Genomic DNA, 17093 nt, shown 5'->3' on the forward strand with positions numbered 1-17093 from the left:
TGAGTTTGAATTGTGTTAGCAATATTTTCATCAGTTACTGTATCATATTCTAAACATATATTCGATAATTTATAACCCCTATCTTTATTAACGCTAGATATTACAATTTCATTTACAGGAGCAAATGTTATCTCAAATATAACGTCTTCTTGAATTGCGTATTTATATAAAGGCGCATTATTATTTATCAATTCAAAGTCTAATGGAATTTTATATTTGCTTCCATATATTCTTTTTTACTAATTTATCTATAGCATTAGTTAATATTGCATTATGTGCTTCTGATCTTAATTTATTTTGGTTTTCTGATTGGATTCCTTGAAATATCATATTATTTCTTTATATTAAATCTTTATAATGCATAAATAAATTATAATCATCTAATGAGAAAACTGTTTCTGGACCGATCTTTATTGTTAATTTTTTAATCAAATATCGTCCAACATTATCAACAACGTAATTATTATTATTACCGATTACTTTTATATCAGCTGATAAATAAATACTATTTGGAACATAAAAAGTATTTTGTGTTAATCGAGGAATTCTAACATATAAAGTTTCATCGGGATTAATATTAGAAGGGTTATGAGTAATTATATGATGTGATCTTTCTGCTTTAATAGCATTAGATATTCTATGATTCTTAGAAGGATTGATATAACTCCCACTCATTTATTTAACAAAAAATTAATTATTTATTTTTTATCATGTTTACTAACCCAAAAATAATTGCACTTACAACTGTAATTAAAAATAAAATAATATGTTCAGCAGCAAAGTTAAGAATATTCCCAGCAGATTTCAATATAAAACCAACAATCGATGCAATAACTCCGGGTAATGCTGCAGCAGATTTTTTAGATAGTTCCCATAAATATTTTGCTAATTTCTTTAAACCATCTTTAACTTTATCTTGTATAGAATTATTATTATCTGGTGGTTTATCCGGTTTATTGGGAGTAGGAGTAGATTTCAAAGAATTTGATATTGCCAAACCAATTGTTGTAAATAACATAGTTACAGCTGTTAGAATTGAAAGAATTGTTATTCCTTCTAATTTGAATAATAATTTTATTCTATCTTACAACGATATTTCAGAATTTGGTTTTATCAACAAATCTTTAAAAATAACTTTTAATCTATTAATATTATAATCATATGATTTTAATAATAATTTAATTTCTTCTTTTTGTAATTCTATGTTATATTCTAAATCATCTTTTTCTTTTTCTAAATACGCATTTCTTTTTTTAAATTCAATTTCTTCAATAACTTTATTATCTCTATCTAATTTTAGTTGTTCTATTTCTTTAATTTTATCAGTTCTATCTTTTTCCAAAGTTCTAATTTTAAAATCTCTTATACTTTTATCATGCGCAATTTCATCAGCTTCATTTCTTATACTAACAATTTCTCTTATTGCTTTATCAGAAAATATATCTAAATCGTCTAATTCTTGATCTGTTGCATCAAGTAATCCATTTGGTAAAAGTTTTTCAATTGGAACTTTATTTGATTTAAGTTTACCAGAAGTTGTTTCTGTTTCTAAATTATTATCGATTGTTTCAAATAATTTTTCAATTCTTTGTTTGAATACTTTTCTATTTTTATTTATTTCTTCTTGTGTTACATCTTCTATTTCATTACTATTTCTTATTCTTTTAATTCTATCTGGTTCTAATTTTCCCAAAGTTGATTCCGCTAATATTTTATCTTGATTTTTATAAGAGATATCAATATAATAATCATCTTTCAAACGATAATAATATTCACCATCTAAATATTTTAATTCTTGTACTAAATATCTAGCGCCTCTATCATTGATATTATATCCAGAATTTTCAAATACATGTTTGAAATCATAAATATATTCATTATATTCTAAATTTTGCTTTAATAAACCTTGATTTTCATTTTCAGGATTTATTCTCGATCTAGTTCTTCTATCAAGTTCATCTGTTGATGGGCCTTTAGAACCTCTATCTGCTAAATTAGAATTATATGATGATGAATCATCATTATCAATATTAATATCAGCAGACACATAATCATCATTGTTAGTATTGACATCATTATTATTTCCCATTTCTTCCATTTCATAATCTTCTCCACCTTCTTCCATTTACATAATAAAAAAATTAAAATTTGAAATATAATATTCCTCCGATTACAATTCCTATAAAAGTTAAAGCTAATTTAGCATTTTCATGGGATTTATTATCATTATCAGTTTTAATTATATCATGTTGAATATTATCAGTTTTTATATCTTCTGATGTATTGTAATCTTTTATTTTAGAATCATTATTTAATTTAATATTATTAGTTTTAGTTTCTGTTGATTGAATATGTTTTTTATTTTTATCGCCTTCCATTTAATTTTGGAGCAGTAATAATCTTTTTATTTAAATCATTTAATCCAAATGAATTATTTATTGTTGCAGTTTTAATTAGATTATTATAACCAATTATATTTCCCATCTTTAATACTAAATCATTAGAAATAATTAATAGATCAGGGCCTATACAATAATTTAGTCTAATATGTGATTTATCTAAATAATTTTGATATCTTACAATGTTTTCTGGAATCGATCTATTTTTATCATTATGAATGGAATCTTCAAATAATACTTTGAATTGTTTCTGCGCATCAAATGAAGTGTTATCATTTCCAACTATTGGTGATCTTGTTTCAACTTGCGCACCTAGAATACATATCAAATAAGTTCTAATAGATTGATTTATTCTTTGTATACCTGATTTTGTAAAACCTTCACCATTTTCTAAAATGAAATAAACCCAACCATTATTATTATCAATGTTATAATTATGATAAGCTGAAATTCTATGCATATAATCAATTTCATACTCTTCACCAACACCTTGCAATTTACCATGCGCTCTAAAATCGGAATTAATATTTATGTTAAATTCATTACATATCTTATAAAACTTAGATAGATTAATATTATTATCCAATTCTTTAAAATATTTAGATCTGGGTAAAGGACATTCTAATTCATTTAATATCATTCTGATTTGAAAATATGCGTGAAATCTAAATATTGTGTGAATTAATTTTAAATCAGAATAATTCAAATTTTTATCTAAGTTATTTAAATGATCATTCCAGCTTATACCACAACCAGTTGTTGCACAATAAACAGCAAAATTTAATTGATTCTGCCAATATTTCATATTAGATTTTACTTTATATATATGATATTCATCTCGAGTAAAAGTAACTTCATATGTATTAAATATATTTTCCATTTTAGAAATAAAAAACTGTGATTCAGTAACATAAATTTCTAAATTAGTTAATGAATTTAAAACTACATTTTTATATGTAATATTTTTGTTAAAACCTATTGCAGGAATATTATATTCAATTGATTTATTATATTGGAAAGCTTTTGGAAACCCCATTTATATAATTAAAAAATTAATAATTAACTAATTCTTTTAATAATTTATCTTGTTCTTCAACTGTTATATGACCATTTAAACTTATTATATAATCTAGTGTATTTTCAATTTATTAATCTCTTTTATATTAGTTTTAATTTTTTCTTTATTACTTTTTATATTTAATTTTGAACTTATACCAGTTAAAACACTTGAACTTAATCCTAACACACCAATTGATATAGCTAAAGGTGTAAATGGTGAAAATATTGCTAGAAATGTTATTACAGAACTAATTGTAACCGAACCACTAATAATAAGATAATATATAATTTTAGATTTTAGATATTTTTTCTTTTTTATCTTCAAATTCAAATTTAGTCACTTTCAAATTCTAATATTTGTTTTTGTAAATATATTTTTAATTTAGTTTTATTTATATCATGAGGAATAATATCAATATTATCATCCATTTATTTAGCAAAAAAATTACTAACTAGTAAATCTATACGCTACAAATATAACAATAACTGTTCCACCTAAAATCCATATTATTTCATATTTCTGTTGTTCTTTACTTGGCTTTACTTGGGGCATAATAATCTGATAATTTAGGTTTGTATAGATGTAATTTTTCTTTATTGGTTACCGCGTTATATAAACTCATTGCATCTTCAACTGATTGAAAATCTCTGTGTGAAATTTTCTGATCATATAATTCCTTGTTAACATAATCCATATAGTTTTGTCTCTTTTCTCCATATTCTTCTGCTGCTTTATTATATTTTTTCTAATGCTAAGTTATGTCTTTTTTGTTCTGTTAATGATCCATTTTTATCAATATGTTTAAATAAATATCCACCACCAGTAAATGCTAAAGCGTTAACAATTGCCGATCCCATAATAGTTATAACTGCAGAAGCCATTTATTTAGTAAAATCATTACGCATTTATATGGGTGGAATATATTTTTGTTTTTCCAAATAATCAATAGTTAAATTAGATAAAGTAACTGCTAATGTAGATTTTAAAATATCATTTATATCAAATCTATCAACATTAACACTTCCCATTTTAAATACTTTTTTTAATACCATTGAATAACCAACAGTTCCAACTGATAGTAATGCTCCATTATATAATCCAGTTATTATCCACTTATTACCACTCATTTATTTATCAAAAAAATTACAAAAATCATCAAAATATTTAGTTAACATATTTATGATTAATTCAACATTTATTTCATTATTCCTTTTATGATTATCATATATTTTGGTTAATATGTTTTTAATATCATCAATAATTCCATCTTCATTTAATTCATAATATTCTAAAGGCGTTTTAATTAAATCAATTACTTTTTCCATATTATAATTTTCTTTATTAATCATTGATGCATTGTTAAATGATTTACTTTTTATATCAGTCATTACATCATTTAGTTTAATTCTTATTTCTTTACCATGTTTAAAATCAAACCCAAAACATATACTCGGTCCAATAGTTATATTCATTTATATAGTGAAAAAAATTACTCTTTACATCTTATAAACTAATTCATAAATTACAGGAAAGTTATTCAAATCAATTAAATATCCATTATGATTTATGATTTCTAATCTAAAATTATTAAATTGAGGAATGCATGGTTTGAAATCACATTCAGCTAAATTATAATTTATTTGCGTTCCAAATTCTTTAACATTCTTCAATGGTAAAATGTTTAATAAACCAGAATTACAAGTAATATCTTTAGTTGCTTCGAATGTTTTTGTAGGATCAATTAAATTGCAATAAATATAAAAGTGTGTAAAAGGTATTAAGTTTGGTGTAGCATCAGCATTGCGCATCCTTACATCTGGGGTTATTCCTAAAATTTTAGCTAAAGGTTTTTTAACTAGAAATTGATGTTGATCTTCATTACCTAATTTTATTCTTATTTTATCGGAGCTATCACTTTTAATCAGTCTTTATCCAAATCCAGCAGATGCACCCATTTTCAACCGAGCTCTTCTATTAATTTCCTGCGCTAATGTATCTAAATTATATAATCCTGGTTTAAGATAAAGATGAAACCATTTACTTTTATTTCTATCATGAATTAAAAAGAAAATGTTCAATAGTTTTATCCGATACATTGTAAAAAGAATTACATAAACTTATATTTACTAATTTTAAATCAACACAATTTTTGAATTCTCTATCTAATTGTACCAGTAAATTATGTGATTTATAATTTGTAAGCATTCTTGAATCAACAAATATTCTGTATTCTTTTAATTCCGCCATTTATTTTACATATTTTCTTATTCGAAATCTATTTCATCGTGCCCTTTTTCATTCTTACCTTTGTATACGAAATAGAAATCACCAGAACATAATTCTTCTAGATCTTCACTTGATAATCTATGAAATCTATCCGGTAAATATGTTCTGAATTTATATGTATTTCCTTTTAATCCTTCATATTCTAAGTGTATAACTAATCTATCTCCATATTTGTTAGTAACTGTAACAATATCTGTACTTAGATATTTCTTATGGATTATTAATTCTTTTAACTTCTTAAATTTATAATCTACTGATTTGACATTTGAAGTATCTTTTATTCTATCTAAAAATAATTTGTTGTTCTCACTGTTTGCTTTTTTACTCTCCATTTATAATACATATTTTTATTAAAATTTGATTAACACGTTAGAATTCTTTTCATTATCTCGTTCTCTTTGGTTTCTTCTCTTTTAAATTTTAGATATTCATCTAAATTGCAACCATAAGCAACTGTATGAATTCCATCATCTAAAATATATCTTTTATCATCAAATGGGTTTAGACTTATCTTTTCAATTTCTTCAATAAAAATTTCATGATCTTCAGATCTTAAACATCTCATCTTATGTTTTCTAACTTCTTCATTGAATATACAATTGATGTAATCTTTGAAATGAATATTCTTTTCTACTACACTTTTGGTTATTCCTTTTAACTTTTTAGGTTCATGTTCTTTAGTTTTATATGAATACATTTTAGATCTAATTCCTATGAATTCTATCATTTCTTCACCACCTAATTCATCCTTAAACTTCCCTGGAACTTTTTTATTATCACTGCTAAACAATTCATGATCTTTAGGATAGTTGCTGAAATCAAAATGATGTTTTAATGTTTTTAAATAATCAGTTATGTTATTAGTTGTTATCTTTAATATGTAAGAATCTGTATCAAAATATAATATTTCTATATGTTTTTCTCCAAAAAGTGGTTGTAATACATTATAATAGAATTCATACATTAGTAATTTTGATATTTCTAAAACTGAAGCACCAACATAGATTGGTTTATTAAATTTCATAGAAGATCTTCTCATTTTAACTGCAGCTAAATTTTCATCAGATATTCTGTTACCTAAAAACTTAGGATATGATTGTAAATGCCTTATCCTTTTGCCATTACTTACTAACTCAATATCATTTCTATTTCTAATATTTTCACAAGTCTTACCATAGAATGCATTGTTCATTAACTTGAAGAAATCTTTCTCAAAATCAGTTTTAGCTTCAGTTCTCCGTTTGGTGTTAAAATCTATATATTTTTCTAACCATTTAGATTGGCTAAATGAAATATATCTATGTACTTTTTTTAGGACCATTCCTTGTTTTAGATAAAACTTTAACATTCTATAATGTACTACATAATTATATTTATCTTCTTGAGTTACCATTAACTTTTCTGTATGAATATGATTTTCGGGTTTAATTCCTTTTTGATAATTTGATAATTCTTCATGAGTAACAGTTTTATGTTCGGGGCAGTATGCTAGATTTCTAGATTTAAATTTAATATGTTCAGGATATTCTAAATCTACAACAAAAAAGTAACCAGTATCTGAATCATCTGCATTCTTCATGAGTAACAGTTTTATGTTCGGGGCAGTATGCTAGATTTCTAGATTTAAATTTAATATGTTCAGGATATTCTAAATCTACAACAAAAAAGTAACCAGTATCTGAATCATCTGCAATATCTAGGATTCTTTTCTTCCAATCAAATTTATCATTATTTTCATGTTGTAAAACTTCACTTATTTCAAATACTCCATAGGGTTGTGGTTCCATCAATGCCCAACCGTATAAATCATTTGCATCTATATATAATAACTTATATCCAGGGTTATCATTTACATTGAAATATCTATCACCTAATACACCTGAAACTCCTCCTCTTATAGATTTTTCAAATAATAGTAATTGATCTATATTTGTTAACAAATCCATTTTTATATCTGTAAATTTTAATCCACAATCCCATGTTAAACCTGGGCTAGAATAACAATGACACGGATCAATGTTAAAATATTTTAGGTTTACATCTCTAAACCTTTCAAATATATCAGTTAATAAAAATACATCTGATTTTAGATATAAATCTACTAATTGCCCATGATTTTTCATTCCAAAATGATTCCAAATATTCAATGTTCTATTATATCCTTCATCTTTAACATATTCATTTTTTAATTCATCATAGAATTGTTCTTTTAATAATTCAGTTATATTGAAATCATTATGTGATTTATAAAATGAATATGGAATTGCGCCTTTATATCTCATTAATTGAAAATCATCATTATTTGGGTAGTGTTGCTTTAATATTTTTAATTCATCATCAACTAATGATTTTGATAAGTTATCTAATGAACTATCAAAAAATCTATATGAATCTATAAATCTTAAACACCCAAATTGGAATGATATATAATTCTCAGATGTTCTAGCTAACATTTTAAATCTATAAGTTGGTATTTTATCTTTTGATCTATTTGAATTTAATCTTTCTATTTCATTATTAATTTCTTCTATTTTATGGCATAACTGTTTGATGAATAAATGTGCGTCATAGCCTGATAGATTATGAAATATAACTGGTATAAAATTGATTTTCTTAGCTTGTAAGTTACAATTCTCATGTGCAGCGCCTCTAAACTTTCCATTCAAATGATCATGGTCTCTTACTTTTTTATCTTTATAATTAAATATCTTTTCACAATAATAACATTTATCTGCAAACTCAAATGCTTCTTTATCTTCTTCTGTCATCATAATTTCTATATTTTCATTTAACTTTTCATTAAATTTTATTTCATATTCAATTAATAAGTCACAAAAATGATTGATAACATTTTCATTACTATAATGATAATATTCACTTCTAATTAGTTCTGGATAATCAGATTTAATATATAACCCAAAAGCTGCGGCTGATTGATGAATCTTTTTAATTGTATTTGTTATTGGCGGTTCTTCTGAAAAATCATTTTCATTAGAATTTAATTTCTTTCTTTTATAATATATTTCTTTTCTATCTTGATCAGTTAATTTAACTTTAGTTCTTTTAGTTTAGTTCTTTATTTAATGATTCAAAATCTCCATATACGACAAATGGAACTTTATTTTTGTAATCATATTTTTTTTATTCTAATATTTTATCTTTTTCATTTGGTAAAACTAATTTACAATAATCATGATTATCACATAATTGTTTATGATTTAATAATGCACTTTCAGTTCTGAATTTATGTAAACATTTTCTACATAGATATATTTTATTATCAAAATCATTTTCTGATTTAAAAAATAAATCAATTCTTTTAATCCACATATAATGATTCTCATAATATAATATATCTATAACATCATTTGACTCATAATCTTTTGATAGGTATAAAAGTTCTAATGTATAATGTTTTATATTGTTACCTTTTGTATTTGGAAATTTGATTAAATCAAATACATTTATTCTTAAATTATTATCTCTTTCTATTTTTGGGATATTTTTGATTCCAACAGGGTAATTATCTATCTTATAATTTTTTTCAAATGGTTTATAATGTGTTAATCTATAAGTATGTTTATTATAATCTTCAACTGGGTGTAAACAACTAATTATTGCCCATAGAAAACATTTATCATCAGAATTTTGTACATTTATAACAGCATTAGTTTTAAATGGTAATTTGATATAACTCGATGCTTCAATATCTGGTCCTTTATAATATGATAAATTATTTTCATCAATTGGTTTTGATTTAGTTAACTTATTATATTTTGTGTTATAAACATGTAAAGTCATAAATATTATTTCATCAAATATTAAACCTGATCCTTCAAAATATTTCTCTTCTATTTTAGTTTTTTCTTCATTATAACATTTATCTAATTTATCATCTATATGTTGTTTAGATATAATATGTTGTGAATGAGAATTTATATTATATATTGGTTTATCTTCACATTTTATAAACTTTACTTTAGAAGATATACTAATTTTAGGGTATTCAACATCTGTAATTATTTTTATGATATTTTTCATATTTTCTAAATGTTTTTTATTTTCTTCTAATGATTTTCCTTTATGAAATTTAAACTCAATAGCAGCTGGGCCAATATCACTTTTGAATGCTTCAGTTATTTCTATATCTTTTTTATTATCTAATGAATTAATATAATTTCTTACATCTTCCATGTATGGTCTTTTATTGTTTAATTTATTTCTTTTAATTGTCTTATGTTTCTTATCATTATCAAAATAATCTTCACCTAAAATATCATTATTCATATTTCTAATATGACTTTTAGATTTTAAATGTTCTTTATAATATCTTTTATCACTGAATGATTGATTACATGTATCACATTTGTATGTTTCTTTTTCATTCTTTAATTCATATAATTTAGTTTCTAATATATCATCTTCATATTCTAATTTCAATTTATTCTCTAAACGTGTTTTAGTTTTATTGTGTCTTGTTTTTGAGATTTATCTATATTTATTCTACATGTTGAACAGTAATACTTATTTGCTTCGATTTTAATACTAAATTTTTTTTAAAATTGATTTTAGAAGTTCAATGATTTAAATATTTAAATTATTTCAATCACACTTTACTAACACTTTTAATGTTTAAAAATCTAACTCATACAAATATAAATATTGAAATAATGTTTAAAATATATCTATATATCTATTCTATAAGAGCTCGTACTCTCGTACTCTGGCTTGAAAGCCTACTTTTCTAATAACTTATATATGTTATTCATTTATATTTTATTCATGTATATGAATATTTTAAGAGTAATAGGGGTTTACTTGTTCTAGGTTAAAGGTTGAATGGTCGAGTTCATTAAAAAACAAATATTAAAAGTAATTTAAAACTATAATATATTTTCATAGTCGTGTGTATTTTAGTTAAATAATAGAATTATTAATTATTATTTGAATATATTTGATTATATGTATTTGTGTATTGTAAATAAATCAATTGGTCGCGGAGCGGAGCTTTAGCAAAGCGGAGCGACCAATTGATATAATACAATATGCTTTTTAAATTTAAATTATTAATATCTTAGAATAAATATTTAGTTATAATATGAAATACACACGGCTGTGAAAATATATTATAGTTTTAAATTACTTTTAATATTTGTTTTTTAATGAGCTCGACCGTTCGACCTTTGGCCTAGAACAACTAAACCCCTATTACTTACCGCTATGTTAGCTTCCGTGGCCATACAATGGAACAGGTTGTCAAGACTTTTAATATTTAGCTACTCCCCGATTGGTGATATCATATAAATTCTATTCAAATATTTTTCATTTTGTGAAAAATATTTTTTTGCAAATATGAATTAGTTTTCCTGCCTACCTACATCGTTTTAGACGTGAACTGTAAACAAATTTGAAATTTGGCCTCGATTTGACTTAAAAAATAATTCTTTGAAGAAGATCAAATACAACAATGGAACTTTGAGGTCACGAATTAAACCTATTTTTCATAAGCAATGCCCTTGCCAAACAAGCTCGAGTTTTCCATACGTTGCCCATGGGCAATTTATCTACATATTATCCTAAAGTATTAGAAAATGTCGATAGCAAGACCGTGGAAAATTTTCTATCGTTGGATGGGCACATCACGGCGGCAGAGTGCACCTATAATAAGGCGGAAGTAGTTCCATATGAGGGCTTAGCTTTTAAATGATTAGACAGTCGGATGTGGTTTATCAACTTTTATTAACTACTGAAGTGCTGATACTTTTCTAATTGAGTTGCTAGATTTCTGCCATCTTGAATTTCTTGTTTGCACGATGCAGCCCGCAATTCTCGAAACATTTTCACAATATTTGCTTTGAGGATCAGGGTAGGTAGTTGTCCATACCTATTTAGTTTGGTGGTTATCGGCTTTCAGATAAGACGGCCATCCATCTTCGATTTCTTTTTAGCATGATACAGCCTGCATGTTTGATGCCTACGTCCAAATTGTAAATAGACTCCATTGGCCATTAAAGATGGCCACCGGGCAGCCATCTTCAATCTTCTAACTCGAATCGAACTGCAATTCTTGACCTTTTTTCATGAAACTTAGTGGGAGAATTTGGGTGGGTGTATGTCTAGCCCTCATTGAAAATTGAGTTCATTGAATTCATAATACATTAACAGAAAATGAACATTATTGCCACATAGCCGATACCATCTTAACTATTTTAAAATTGTTACATCGTTACAATTTTCTATCTGTAAAACTTTGAATACTGAAACATTTTACTTCTACTAGTATATGGCCCGTTCGCCTCTTCTTTATACTTTAGCAACTGCACAAGATTCTCCGCATACGTGATTGGCTTACCCTCTCAAATCAGCACGTGTTGGTGCGAATCCGCTGTTGGATATCCCGTTTTTCGTTCGGGCTTTAGTTGGAGTTTGAACCCAAGGAAAATTATAATACAGTGTAATGAGAAGTGAATTATCGCGAAAACAACCGATCCCTGATCCAATTTTAATTCACAACCGGTATTGAAAACCCAGAACTTAACAAGCCTACGTAGATGGTCAACACCCTTTATCATACTTGAATTGGTGGTTTCGCGGTATCTTGGTGGACCGATATTACATAACTAGGCCGCCGGGACAAAATCGCTTGCTTGAATATACCTTATGTATGCTAAGTAACGAGACGAGTAGTACCGTATAGGTTAACGATTTATTTGACGCACGAGCTTTCGCTTCTAATGAATAGAAGCTTCATCAGGTGAATGAGTATAGTCAATGGAAAAACAACAGTATTTATAGGTAGACTGACACTAATTACAGAGAACTGAGTGAGAAGAGTAATTACAAATAAATGATGAGTGACATGATAATTAATAGTTAAAATAAAAAGTTAACCTATACAGTACTACTCGTCTCGTTACTTATCTTAAACACGGCTACTCTACGAATATTCTCCTTATGTATGCTGTAGATTATTGAAAGTAAATCAGAGAAAAATCTTAATTTTCAGATATCGATGAGTGTACCAATTCAGTTGCAGAAAATTGTAAATTTGGTATCTGCCGTAATAATATTGGAAGTTACAGTTGCCTGTGTAACCAAGGTTTCAAGTTGAACGTGGGAGGAAATGAATGCATCGGTCTGTATATTTTCTCAGAATATTTGAAGAAGCATGTAATGTAAAAAAAAACAAAAAATTATAGCCGCAAAGCAGCGATAACACTTTTCTGGCTTGCTTTTTCATATGGCGTACTTCGAAGCGCACAATGATCGCAAGGTAATTTTGGTTGAGCGAAACCTAGAGGTCGACACTTATCGTTGATGTGGATCCATACGGGTTACTATATACAAAGTATACCGATGCCCCGAGTTTAGTCAAAATAGCTTTCATGGAAACAAATAGCTTTCACAATTCCCTGGTGTAAGTTGAAATAATCATGCCATCACATAGTTTGCGTTCAAGACAGATTGTCATATATTCGTGGAATGAGTAACAATGCAAACATTGTCCGGATCACAGCATGATTCAGCTGGCCGCCAATGTCCAATGTCTTAATTGTTTATCGTAAGGTTTTGTAGAATAGCAAGAAAAGCATAGAATAGCTAAGACGTTTGCTATTCTATGCTATCATTAGGTTTTGTAGAATATCATAAAGTTTTGCAGGTAAGCAAGAATAGCAATAAATACTGCGATTTAGTGTCCTTCTCGCTATTCAGAAATATCGCACCTTGATGGGATACTGTAAATCAGAAAGTTTTCAAAAACTTTTCATGCTCGAATTTATTAAACTAATTTACACATATTTTCAATCGTGGATAGGTACACATTTGGATCATTATGAGAATGTTGATTAACATAAAATAAACCTACTTATAAAGCATTTCTTATGTCAGCATTTTTCCATACTGTCCTTCTAAAAAAGCATGGTTTACATCCGGCACACATGGACACTGGCTGAAATGTGTTTATAGAAATGACGGTCACGGACGGACTCTCGTCGAAACTTGCGGGCGGCAACGGTCGTAAGTTTCAATACGGGAATGAAGGATTCCAAGATGATTTTCACTTCATCTTCAAAATCTTTACGAAGAAAATTAACAAAATAATGTCAATAATTATGTCTTATTTTTAGTTAGGATTTCCCCTCAGTAACCGATTGTAAAACTGGATTCGAATCCCAAAAAAAGCACAGTCAATAGACTGTGTCCGAGGATCAAATGTCAAGGTCAAGGTCATTCATGTTAACCATTGATAGCAGGACTATGTATGGAATAGGCCTGCAATGGCCCTTAATTCCGGAGAGAAAAAAAAACATGAAAGTTCCAGATATACTATGGCTGACAAACTCGTCAGCTCCCCCTATAAAATATACAGTAGACAGTATACAGTATACTATTGTGGTAATTTGAGGCGCTTTAAACTAAAAGAAACAAAATTTGCCAAATTTGAAAATTTCAGACTTATTGTTAGTGTTGAGGAGTTGTATATGTTTAAAGACTGATTGATGACGTATGTAGATAGGTTTGATATACTGCTTTCTAATATCGCCGAAACGGTTATATCCAGGTATTTGTCTCTAATGAATAAACATTTGGAGTCCCTGTAGAAGATATCCTTAAGTAGGCCTTCCTAACTTGGGTTTTTTTTTTCTTAAGGTAACGATGGAGGAGTATTGGTCGATTTTCAGTTCAGTCAACTCTGCTTACATGCATTTAATCATAATTTAACACTAAATCTAAAGATCGTAGACAATTTCACCAAATAAAAAGGTTTTTTTGATGCAGTACCGGTAATTGTATATTTCTTTAAGTAATGTGACTTCTTTGAAGTAGAACTTCTTTTCATACCACGCTAGACCGAAATGTGTTTATTATTGTTATTGTTTACGTCTAGCGAAAGATATGTTCTGTGCATGCCCCGGTCCCTTGTGAAAAATAAATTCGGCTTCAGAGGCCGCGGGGACATAGATGCGTGATATCAATTTGCCTTGTTATCAGTTGCCCTTATTGATCAAGCATCTAGTGTGGCGCGACCTTATTTTATGCGGAATGATGAAACGGATCATTCCATCGATGTACGGGCATTCCAACGAGCTGGGCAGATACACCCGTTATGGCTTCTTTGTAGCTACATTTTTATTTGTAATTTCATATTTCGGCGATTTTTTCTTGTCTTAATGTTTGGAAGCGTAATACTTATTTATATACCTATACTTATATATACCTATATCTTAAAGTGAATGGAATTTTCTTCAGATATTGACGAGTGTTCAACCCAACCAAGCATTTGTCGAAATGGCACGTGCACAAATACAAATGGATCGTATCGGTGCACTTGCAATCAAGGTTTCACGATTACATCAACTGGTGACTGTTTCGGTAAGTGTTCTTTGTCAATTAAGTGTAAACTATCTATGGACTTTAATTGATTTGATTTTAAATTCGAACTAATATCAAGGATTAACTAGAATAGGAAATTATTAAAGTGAAACCCTATTTTATTAGATCGAGAGTTGGTAAGAGTTGATCATTTGAATTTAATACTAGGCAGAAACAGCTAACGGTCCTTGACCCAGTATGATACGTACTCGGCACGTACTTGTTCAAAATGTAAGATGTTACAAACTAAACCGATTGGTGCGTTGATGATTGATGGGCCGTCATAAGGTTAGAAAATTTTCAAAATGTGTCCGGGTAACGTAAATAAGAACCGTATGCGATGACAACCACGAAATCCTATTACTGAATACGTCTACACAGTAAACATACACATAAAAGGTGATATTTGCCGACGCAGGATAGCTAAGTAGTAATATGTTGTTTGGGTTAGCAGATTATAGGTCGACGGGTCGAAAACTTAAAATAAGAAAATTAACAAAATTAATTTTTGATGTTTTGAATTTCGGCAATAAAGAATACGACTGAAGTCGAGGCCACAATTCGGTGGGCCACAATTTATATTTTGTCTCGATTAAATACATTCAAATTGGAAATTACACACGGGATAAGTAATTCATCAATTTGTGAAATCAAAGCGACAGAAATGGAATTTTAAGAAAAACAATGGAAACAAACGGGCCCTTCGAAACTTAAATTAGAAAATATAAATATATCGAAACTCAAATTATATTAAATCAAATTAATCAAGAATCGACAAAAATTATTTCCAAAAGTTTGTAAAGTTCAACTTAGCGTTAATATTCGCTGTGGTTCCCGCTGTCAGTGTCTCGCTTGGTTCCTGTCGTTGTCTCGCTGTCCGAAAGTCTAGGTATGCGATGATCCTTGGTCCTGAAAAATTTAATGATGATCTGTGCGTTCGGAAATTTCTAATTGATGACCAGCACGTTAGGAAATTCTACGGTCGCTGACGCAAAGCGTAACATTAAAAATTTTAACTTCCACGACACGCGCAAATTTTTACTTTATTTTTACAAATTTTTAAAAGTCCACGGGTGGTTCGCAAAAATAGAAATTTTCACAAGTTTTTTATCGCCAAGCTTATTATTATTTCTTAACTGTAACAACTAAACAACTATAACTGTAACAACTATTTAAAAAGTTACAAATTATATGTATGTATGTTTGTATATTTGTATGTGTGTGTGTGTGTGTGTGTGTGTGTGTGCGTGCATGCGTGCGTGCGTGCGTACGTACGGACGGACGGACGGGCGTATGTATGAAAATTGGAAATAGCTTTAACAGATAGTTAGATATTTCAAAATTAATAAATATCGCGATTTCTTTTTCGTGCGGTTAAAATATGCGGTTATTGGTTTCACTATTGGTTTCACATCGTCACTGCTCTCTATTGTTGGGTTCATAAAATCCAAGAATCACCAGCAAATATCTGAATTTCATTTCCTTAAAAATGGTGTATAAATTCAGTTCATCGAGCAAGGGATTGCAGAACTATATGATATTCAATCTAAATTTATGTTTTAAAAATGAGCGCAAATTATCGCAACAATGGGGACCTCGAGGGACCGCCACAAAATGGCGCCTAGAAACTGGAAACTTCTTTGTTGTTTCCTCATCGCTGGTTTTCGTCAATGTACTGCTTAATAAGTTCACCAAAATACAGTTTTCCTTTATTTGTCATTACCGACTCGATAATCTCCGGATTCTTCCGGTCCCTGGCAATCTCATTATTATCTTTGCTCATATGTGTTACTATATTTGTTACCTAACGCAGTCTCGGGTGTTTTGTGAATTTCTCAAAATGTATCAAAAATATAACTAATTTTTAGTTCATAAGTCCTCAAATATTCATAAATGAACAGCTGAAAATTGTTGAAACTTGTCGACTCTGCCGTAAAATCAACCTATTAACAGTCCAGAAATTGGGATAATGT

The 17093-nt window shown here is 28.0% G+C and overlaps 1 protein-coding gene across 1 annotated transcript in view; it reads left to right on the plus strand.

The window, feature by feature from the left end:
* LOC141906266 (fibrillin-3-like) overlaps window positions 1-17093 on the plus strand; it is a 769611-nt gene that overhangs the window by 507072 nt on the left and 245446 nt on the right. The window contains exons 45-46 of the mRNA XM_074795508.1: window positions 12752-12880; window positions 14998-15120. Of these exons, the coding sequence (XP_074651609.1) occupies window positions 12752-12880; window positions 14998-15120 (252 nt within the window). The remainder of the gene's footprint in view (window positions 1-12751; window positions 12881-14997; window positions 15121-17093) is intronic.

This window comes from Tubulanus polymorphus, chromosome 5 (assembly GCF_964204645.1).
Source record: "Tubulanus polymorphus chromosome 5, tnTubPoly1.2, whole genome shotgun sequence".
Classification (NCBI taxonomy): domain Eukaryota; kingdom Metazoa; phylum Nemertea; class Palaeonemertea; order Tubulaniformes; family Tubulanidae; genus Tubulanus; species Tubulanus polymorphus.